This window comes from Puma concolor, chromosome E2, assembly GCF_028749965.1.
Source record: "Puma concolor isolate L17-30 chromosome E2, mPumCon1.1.hap2, whole genome shotgun sequence".
Lineage (NCBI taxonomy): Eukaryota > Metazoa > Chordata > Mammalia > Carnivora > Felidae > Puma > Puma concolor.
In genome coordinates, this window is record NC_141681.1 from 1,044,521 (window position 1) to 1,053,852 (window position 9,332).

The 9,332-nt window shown below is 63.4% G+C and overlaps 2 protein-coding genes across 4 annotated transcripts in view; one reads left to right on the forward strand and one right to left on the reverse strand.

The window, feature by feature from the left end:
* The first annotated feature begins 1,915 nt into the window (after positions 1-1,915).
* Positions 1,916-6,105, forward strand: SPATA2L (spermatogenesis associated 2 like). Of its 3 annotated transcripts, none has more exons than XM_086688583.1 (3): positions 1,916-1,998; positions 2,229-2,532; positions 4,054-6,105. In XM_086688583.1, the coding sequence occupies exons 1-3, from the start codon at positions 1,943-1,945 to the stop codon at positions 4,996-4,998; spliced, it is 1,305 nt and encodes a 434-aa protein (XP_086544709.1). In that variant the 5' UTR covers positions 1,916-1,942; the 3' UTR covers positions 4,999-6,105. The 3 variants fall into 3 exon arrangements, with proteins under 3 accessions (XP_086544709.1, XP_086544710.1, XP_025776578.2); XM_086688584.1 differs by having other exon boundaries at positions 1,942-1,984; XM_025920793.2 differs by having other exon boundaries at positions 1,961-2,532.
* CDK10 (cyclin dependent kinase 10) overlaps positions 6,083-9,332 on the reverse strand; it is an 11,059-nt gene continuing 7,809 nt past the window's right edge. The window contains 8 exon segments of the mRNA XM_086688591.1: positions 6,083-6,767; positions 7,129-7,181; positions 7,510-7,649; positions 7,749-7,872; positions 8,225-8,284; positions 8,808-8,845; positions 8,847-8,878; positions 9,041-9,093. Coding sequence (XP_086544717.1) covers positions 6,670-6,767; positions 7,129-7,181; positions 7,510-7,649; positions 7,749-7,872; positions 8,225-8,284; positions 8,808-8,845; positions 8,847-8,878; positions 9,041-9,093 — 598 coding nt within the window. The 3' untranslated portion in view covers positions 6,083-6,669.

Genomic DNA, 9,332 nt, shown 5'->3' on the forward strand with positions numbered 1-9,332 from the left:
CCTGGGCGGGGGGAGGGGGGAGCAGAAGAGGGATCCCCCTAGGGCTGCACCCTCTAGGACAGGACACGCTCTGCAGGGCCTAGGGGGCCAGGCAGGGCAGAGTCAGACATCATCACTGGACAGGACCTGGGGCCGGACCTCTTGGCCTGAAGGGCTCTCAGGAAAACCTCTTCATTCTCCAGGTGGGAAATGCACACGGGTGCCCTGAGTTGTGACAGGTGTCACCTCTGAAGAAGAGAAAGCAGGGAGCCCAGCCCAGATGCTTCAGGCAGCATCTGCCAGGGGAGGAGGGTCTCCTGGCAACCTGAGTGCCACTGAGGCAGGTGGTTTGGGCCCAACCACCCCAGAGGCCAGTTGTGGGTCTAGGGTCCATCCTGAGCCAGCATGACTTCATCCTAACTTGATGACACGTGCAAAGACCCTGTTTCCAAATATGCTCACATGCCCAGGTTATAGGTGGACATGAACACGGGGAGACATTCAGCCCCATGAGAGGTCTCTCCATGTGGCTGCCAGCTACCCCACGGATGGCTGGATTCCAAGAGCGAACGCTCCAAGACAACGAGGTATTTTAAGGACTCAACCTGGGAAACCACACAATGTCACTTCCAGTCTGTGTGGAAGCAGCTGCAAAGACCCACCCTGATTCTAGTGTCACATTGAGAAGAGCCACATGCCCTAGAGCAGCACAGAGCAAGTGCCTGGAGTCGCACACGGCAACAGAGACGAATCCCAAACAGCACCGACTGCAGACTCGAAGAAGCAGAGGGCAGAACACCATCTACTTAGAGCTGGAGGTCCTGCCCTGCAGGCTGTGCAAGGGTGCACTGAGGACGCCCATTCGCCACACTCACTGGTCGTCTTTTAGGGATGGGGCTGTGGCCTTGGATGAACGCAACATGGGGGGCCTTGCATCCGAAGACCACTATGAACTCAGCGGTGAACTGAAGAGAGTGGTTAAGCTCAACCCTTCTGCACACAAGCAAGAGAAGGTGACCAGAAGCTACCTGTCCCCTCAGGCATGGCGTGGCCCTACGGTTGGGCTCAGTACGCAGGAAGTGAAATACCTCCACGTTGGGTGGTGGCCGGCAAAATGGCTCAAGGAGATCGATCCCTCGCTTCATTACCGTGTTTTTTCCAGAAGTCCCATTTGAAAAATCTAAAAACAATATTGCAGAGCACTGCCGAGGGAAAACTCAGAGACGTCTTCCCAGGCGGGGCCAACAAAAAAGTGTCCTGGAGAGGCGAGGGGCCCAGAAACCCAGCTGCAGGGTGCCCAGGGAGGCAGGTCTACGAAGACCTTCCCTGCGCTGAGTTGGGACTCCCAAGGACCAAATCTCTCCCATCCCTCGTCCACCCAAGTGGCCTCAGCGCTGAGCGGAGCCCAAAGCAGAGCAAGAAAAAATGTCCCCAGGGAGTTGTGGCCGGGATCAGACCTGAGCTTCGCCGGCCTCGGCTCAGGGGCCTGGAAACGACGCTGGCCTAGTCAGGAAGGGACCTTCACGCCGCCTCAGGGACCCCCAGATGATGCGCTCACACACCAGGAAGGTGAGCCCGCGGAGAAACTGAGGCCGCCCCGCCCACCCGAGGCTGCTGTTCTAACCACGGCGAAGCTCACCTCCTTGTGCGCTGGTTGAGCGCTGGGCCGGAGCTGGGTCGCTCGAGGGGCGCCGGCGCTCCAAGCACCTGGCTCAGAGGGAGCGGCTGCTGGGACGCACCGTTCCTCGTGTGCCCGCCCGAGCCCCGGCCCAGGGTCGGCCACCAACGGCCCCGGCGGCGCCGTGGGTAGACGGGAGACGAGGGGGCAGCTGGCCGTACAGGTGCGCGGTGCAGGTGCTCAGCTGGGCGGCACAAGGCCCCGCCCCCCGGCTCGGCCCCGCCCGTGTTAGCAGAGGGGGCTGTGCCCGAGCAGGCCCCGCCCCGAGCGTCACGGCCGAGGCCGATGGGCGGAGCCGCAGGCGGCGGAAGAGCTCCGAGCCGAGAGGTGGGGACCCGCAGGTAGTGCGGTCGCTCGCTGGGTCCGCAGCACTCCCTGGTGGGCGAGGCGGGGTCTCTCTGTTCGGGAGCGGGGACGCAGCTGGCGGGGTGCTGTAGGCCCTGGGGTCCGCTCAGCTGACGAGGTCGCCGGGCTGCGGGGGGACCATGTGGATGCTGGGTGGAGGCTCTGGGGGGCGCACAACCGGCAGGGAGAGGTCTCTGGTTCCTGACACGCGACCCCCGCCCGCCAGAATGGGCAGCAGCTCGCTGTCCGAGGACTACCGCCTGTGCCTGGAGCGTGAGCTGCGGCGCGGCCGCGCGGGCGTGTGCGGGGACCCATCGCTGCGCGCGGTGCTGTGGCAGATCCTGGTTGAAGACTTCGACCTGCACGGGGCGCTGCAGGACGACGCGCTGGCGCTGCTCACCGACGGCCTGTGGGGCCGCGCCGACCTGGCCCCCGCGCTGCGCGGCCTGGCCCGCGCCTTCGAGCTGCTGGAGTTGGCCGCCGTGCACCTGTACCTGCTACCCTGGAGGAAGGAGTTCACCACCATCAAGGTAGGGCACTGGGCCGAGAGGGCTCCCCTACCCAGGATGCTCTGTGCCGAGGTCAGAGTTCCCTGGGGGATCCTGGAAGCCTTGGGGGCAGCTCTTGGCCAAGGTCCCCCTGGACACTCGCAGGGCTGAAAACATGGTGTGGGTGGAGGCCACCCACCCTGGGTGCCTGCCTTCTGGGTTGGGCGGGGTGGAATCCTTGCTCCTCAAAACTGGAATCACTGCTCTCCCCACAGTGGCCCCGCGGCTCCTGTAGCACAAATCCTAGGACAGGTGCACGAGAGGAACTTGAGGTTCCATGATCACTCTAATCCCTCCATGATCCCATTTATAGGGGAGTGTTGGGCGGGTGTATCCCCTATGAAGTAGGCACGAGCTGGGGACCCTGCACACCCTGGGGGTCTGGACCAAGTCCACCACTCGTTCAGGTACAGAGGCTGTGTCCAGGGCTGGCCTGATCCCGTAGGTGAGCTGCCAGCCTGCCGAGGGGGCAGGCATTTGGCCCTCAAAGCTAATTTGGAAGAGTAGGAAGGTGCTGATGTCATTGGGCACGTGGGCGAGTCCACCTCCGCCGGTTGCCATGGCAGCGGCCGCTTTCTGTCTCCCCCCCCCCCCCCGCCCCTCCCCCTCTCTCAAAGGGTGAGCTCTAGAGCTTTGTTGCTTCATGGGGACACCTGCTGGTCAGAAGTTCAAGGGCTTTAACATTCGGATAACGGGGCGGGAGACACCCTTCAGTGTCGGTCAGACCTGGCTGCAGTCTGGTCCTACTTCCTCTTGGCCGTGTGGCTTAGTGCAGGTTACCTAAGCTCCCTGAACCCGTTTCCTTGTCTGTCAAGCGGACACAAGAATAAGCCAGTCCCAGGTCTGTTGTGAGCCCTGAGTACGATGCTTGCACGCGGTAGTGCTCAGTCTACCGGACGTGTCATCCTCAGCTAGAAGCAGAGGAATGCTGACAGGATCCCAGAGTGATAGAATTTTAGGACCGGGAGACCCACATGACCGTCATCCTCAAAAAATGCGACCCGGGAGGCACTTTCCTGTCTGGCGTTCCCGGGCTCTCCGCCCAGCTGCACAGTGGAGCCTCCACACAGTACAGGTGGTGCACCCACGTGGTGGCAGGCACAGCTGGATAAAACGCGTGGCTAAGCCTCGGTCTCCATGGGAAAGGCTCTCCAAGACAAGTGCAAAGGCGAGTTCAGGACGTGTTGGGGAGGCCACCTGATCAGAAGGGCAGATAAGCACCCCTATTTGTGCAGGACCAGATCTCAGCAAAGCCCCGGAGGTGACAGGAGGTGGAGGAGACCCCGAGGGAAGTGAGATTTATTTCCCTCGCCGGCCCCAGCAACTAAAGCGGGTCTCGGGAGGCGGGCCCTAGCACGCTTTGCTGAGAAGCTCCTCCCATGGGCATGTCAGCACAGCCCGAAACTGCCCCGGTTCTGGGGTGAGGCTGGTGGCCCCTGGAGCCAGCCAAAGCCAGAATGGAGGTGAGTGTGGGCTGCTGGTGACCGGGACCCTCCTCCGCAGACCTTCTCCGGGGGCTACGTGCACGTGCTGAAAGGTGCCCTCTCAGAGGACCTCCTCATCCAGAGCTTCCAGAAGATGGGTTACGTGCCCAGGGACAACCACCGCCTGACGATGGCTGCCCTGCCACCCGCCTGCCAGCTGGTGCAGGTAGCCCTGGGCTGCTTTGCCCTGCGGCTGGAGTGTGAGATCCTGGGCGAGGTGCTGGCCCAGCTGGGGACCAGCGTGCTGCCAGCGGAGGAGCTGTTGCAGGCCCGGCGGGCCAGCGCGGATGTGGCCTCCTGCGTGGCCTGGCTGCAGCAGCGGCTGGCCCGGGAAGAGGAGCCGCCACCTCTGCCCCCCCGGGGCTCCCCCACCGTGTTCCAGACGCAGCTGGACCTATACCGGGACCTGCAGGAGGACGAGGGCTCGGAGGAGGCCAGCCTGTATGGGGGGCCCTCGCCGGGCCCCGACTCCCCTCCCCCAGAGCTGGCCTGCCGGCCTCCACTCTGGGGACAGAGCGCCAAACTGTGGGGTGCCAGGGGAGGGGCCTGGGAGCCACTAGGGGAGGCTGAGGTGCTGCCGCAGGCCGGCAGCCCGCCGTACGGGGCCTTGAAGGAGGAGCCGGAGCCAGAGCCTGACGCCTTCTCCTTCCTGTCGCTGCGCCAAGAGCTGCTAAGCAGACCTGGAGACCCAGGGAGGTCGGGGCGGGCCAGCCCCCAGCGTGGGTACGGGCCCAGCCCCCCACCCCCCGGCTACCAAGCACACGGCTGCCTGGCTCCCGGTGCCCTGCCCACCCTCTGCTGTGACACGTGCCGCCAGCTGCATGCCCCGCACTGTGCCACCCTGCCCGCCTGCCGTCTAGGTCACGCACTTCGTGTGCTGCTCGGTGACACCCAGCAGCGCCTCTGGCTGCAGCGTGCACAGGTGGACACCCTCCTCTATGATGGGCCCGGGGCCCGACCTTAGGCCCAGCCAGGCCCTGGGTCAAGTGCTTTCCAGAGAGTTTCCGTGGTGCTTCTCTGGGCCTCATCACTCCTCAGGCCTGAGCCCTGGCCACCCTGCCCCCCGGGGACTCCTGGGCACAGCAGGGTGGGGGAATCCAGGCCTCACAAAGCAGGAGATGGGCTCCTGCCTTCCATGGAAAGCTCTTGCCTGGGGCTGGCCGGCTCCCCACCCCCTGCTCCCAGTGTTCCAGACTATGTCCCAACGTGCTGGGTGGAGTCTAGTTTGTGTCCGCGTCTCACCACCATGCCTACTCCCACGAAGGGCCCTCTCCCTCCTCTTTCACCCCTCCCCCAACCCACTGGAGGGGCCCAGCACCCAGCCTGTAGCTCTTGACCTATCCCTGTAAGTTGTGGTTCAGGACATGTTGCCTCCCTCTGAGCGTCCAAGGGAGATTCTCCTCACAGGGGTGTCCTTGGAGGCCCGCAGGTGACACCGTGGGCCACTGAGCACCACCGTGACCAGCCCGGGGGCTCTGCCAGGTACGTGGCTGACCTAGCCTCTTGCCGATGGAACGAGCCGAGGGCTGGCCCGAGATGGACCCACGTGCCCTGGTCAGCGCTGGGCTGGGAAGCTGGGCCCACACGTGGAAGAGAAACAATCCGATCTCACAGCAGAGTGTGCAGGCTCCCGAGGAGTCCAGAGAGCAGGGAGGCAGGCAGCAAGTGGGGCCTGGACAGGCTGTGTCACTTGCTTCCAGGTGGAATGTGGGGCTTCTGAGCAATCAGCACCCCACAAGCCACCTTGCTGGGGCTCTCTGCTGCACAGGCTTCCCACCTGATCATTCACCCTGGGCCCAGTGGTAAAGATGGGGTCCAGGCTCTTGAGTAGCCACCTGCTCAGACAGACTCTCAGAGCGCAGGCAGGCGGAACCCCTTTTCCTGGGGGGGAAGGGGTCCCAGAACATACTAACCCACAGGACTGGAGGGGACAGGTGCCTGTTTCTGTGCTGGCCCCTCCTCACTGGGCACTCTGCCCGTCTGTCTGTCCCACCTCTCCTTCCCAGCACTCAGAGAACCACCTTCACGTCATGAGTCAGAACCCAAAGTTCATTAAAGGACATTGAACCTGTTCACGTCTGATAGAAAAACTTTCATCTCTCTGAGCTTCTGTTAGCACCCACTCGTGCCCCTTCCCGTCTGGGCCTCAGTGTGGGGGCAGGGACAGGGCCCAGACCCCAGTCCATCAGGCGGGATGTGACCCACACCCGACCCCTCCTTCCCATCTGAGTGTCACCAGCCCTGCCGCTGGGGCGGGGGGGGGGGGGGGGGGGGGGGGGGGGGAGGGGGAGGCTTACCAGAGCCTCAGACAGACCCTGGGGCCCAGGACGGGATGCAGGCAACCATGTGGGGGGTCTGCCCATCCCACACTAGCAACACCCACTGAGATGGGCCCAGCGGCCCTTTGCTCTTGGGAAGTGAGGGCCTGAGCTTCTGCACAGCTGTAGAGGGCCGGCTGTGGGCGTGGCCACGGGTGCCCAGACTGAGTGTCAGGCCCTTCTCGGGTGCACCCACCCTGCTCTTCTGGAGAAGGGAGTGCAGTCAGTTGGAGCAGCTGGTCAGTGTCAGTCAAAGGGCGAGCCGGATCCTAGCGGCGTCGTCAGCCCGGACTGCAGAGGCCTCCTGCCGGTCACGGTCACGGCTTGCAGCGCTTGCTCTGGGCCTCACACGTGGCCGGAACAGCCCGCTTGTTGCGGTGGTGGGGGAAGGTGGGCATGAGCTCCGGCTCGCAGGCTGCGGGGGAGAGAGCCGTTCAGCGCCGGGTGGGTGGGGGTGGGGGAAGAGCGTGCTCCGGGTCTGAGAACCCCGCTCTGCATCTGTGATGGGCCCTGGGGTTGCGTCTTCCTCTGCTCCCATCAGAGAACAGTTTGTGTGGCCAACAAGCATCCACACCAGCCTCAGCTGGCAGCCCCTGCCCGCCCAGGGCCCACCCTCCACCTGGGCTCCACCAGGAGCCCACCACACCACCCCCTTCAGGGGCTTCAGCAGCTCTGCAAGGCCGTGCCCCAACACCCCCACCCTGGACTACAAGGGCCACAAGCCAAGCCCCCTGTGGAGCCTGGTGGGGGTGGGGGTGGGGGTCTGGGAGACTCACGCAGGGGCTTCTCCTTGATGTAGGAGCTTTCCAAGCCGTCTCTGGCCGTTGCCCTGGAGAGGAGGCCTTGCTGTTAACAGGACCCCCAGATGCCACTGAAGCTAGTGTCCCTCACACTGCCCGGCTCCGTGCCCTCTGGTTCAAATGTCCCAACGACAAGAGGTGAGTGGCAAGTAGGGGACTGGGGCCCAGAAACAGATGGGAAACTCAGAACGGGCTCCGTGACCTGGGTGGGCAGAGACCGCCCAAACTGAGCGGCTGGCCCTCCGCGCCTGAGTCCGGGGGCTTCTCTGCGGCAGCGTGGCCTGTGTTCTGAAAATCCCCCTATAAAGGGCCCGGGTTTGAGGTGTCCCCACTCCTGCCCGCAGGCGAGGTCGGCACCTTTTCTTGGGGTCATACATGAAGAGGAAGTTTAGCAGGCGCAGGCCGGCCTCCGACAGCCACGGGAACTTGTGCTTCAGGTTGTTGTAGGGCTGCTTGCGCAGGCTGTACTGGCCCACCAGCGGCAGCCTGGAGAAACCCTGCGGGAAGCGGGAGGTGGAGCCAAGGGCTTCAAGGCAGGTGAAGCCGGCCTGGGGGGGGGGGGGGGGCGTTGACGAGGGCAGAGGCCAGGCACTCACCGGCCAGATGTTCTCACTGGGTGTCCCCAGCAGCTGTACAATCAGATCCACCTGGTGGATCTCAGAAGTGCCGGGGAGCAGGGGCTTGTGAGCCAGCAGCTCGGCCAGGATGCACCCCACGGCCCTGCAGAGGAGAGCGGGCCCTCACTTCACGCACCGGCTCGCCGTGGCCACACACCTCCGCCGAGTACCCACTTTGACGTGAGCCGCTGAGGGCAAGTGCCGCCCCTCATGCCTCCCACGTGCTGGGGGTCAGGACCGGCTGGAGCTCGGGAGGTCACCATGGAACGTGACCCAGTGCCAGATGGCCTCTGTGGGTGGCGAGGGCCGGGCCTTTCTGCTGCAGAAGCGATGTTCTCACACTTCCCCTTGGGGATCCCAGGTTTCTCCCCACCAGGAGCTGGCAAAGACCCGAGCCCTGCTCTGGCCCCTGCCGGCCTCTCCCCCAGGCTCTGGGAGCTGCCTTCACCCCTCACCACATGTCAATGCTGGTGGTCTGCGTGGTAGTTCCCAACAGCAGTTCGGGGGCCCGGTACCTGCAAAGAGAAATGCACTCTGCAGTCAGCCTTCCTGAGAGCTGGCCTGGGCCGACCGGATGGCCAACCCCAGCTCAGGCCCCCTCTTCCCCGCAGTGCTGCAAAACGTGGACGGCACGCGCGGTCACGGCAGCTGCTGCTGGACAGCCCCTGTGAGCAGCAGCGAATTCTCTATGCCACGCGGGGGCTGGCTGACACATGGCAGAAGGTGTAGGATTTCCACGTCCTCTCTGTAACCACAACCCTGCTGTGCTTCTTAAAAACACGAGAAGCAACTCCAGAAAGCTGCGTCACCCACCCACCCTTCTGTCTGAATCAGGCTGGGTGTCCGGCTGCCTCGGGCAGGGCGGTCTCACCAGCCTTTGCTGTCATCTTGCTGTCTCAGGAAGTGTCCTAGACCCAGCCTCCAGGAGTATGTGCAGCCCTCTGGGGCTTCGAGACCCTCAGGGTCCTTCTGCAGCTTTGGCCTGATCAGTGCCCCACACTTCCCTCCACCAGGGACACCTCGTCCCGACAGACTCACCAGAGCGTCACCACCTTGGGGGTCATCGGCTTCACTGGGGATGCCATAGGCCCGTGCCAGGCCAAAATCCGCTGCGACAAAGGCAGAAAGACGAGGAGACAAGGGTCACCGGGGGAGGGCTAACGAGCTGCTGTGTGGGAGCCAGCCCTCAGCCTTTAGGGTGCTTGTGAGGACTGACCTGCTCCCCTGCCCAAGTGGCCACACCTCCCACAGAGCCAGCGCCCTGCACCCACCTGTCTTCACACAGCCTTTGTCAGTCATGAGCAGGTTGGAAACCTTCAGGTCCCTGTGACAGAAAGTGATCACTAGTTCCCAGGAAGTGAGCTCCATGGGGTAATTACGTTGTCTCCTAATTGTAATGTCCCAGGCACACTCAAAACACTTTTCCTCCACATCCTCTGTTGGAACTTTTTAAAGTTTACTTATTTTTAATAATCTCCACACCCAATGTGTGGATTGAATGTGCACCCTGAGATCAAGAGTCACACGCTCTCCTGACTGAGCCCATTTGAGCTTTCTGGGCAC

Coding starts and splice junctions, on each gene's coding strand:
- SPATA2L (XM_025920793.2), top strand. CDS start 2,143: ATGTGGATGCTGGGTGGAGGCTCTGGGGGGCGCACAACCGGCAGGGAG. Junction 2,533..4,053: donor AGGAGTTCACCACCATCAAG/GTAGGGCACTGG, acceptor CCTCCTCCGCAG/ACCTTCTCCGGGGGCTACGT.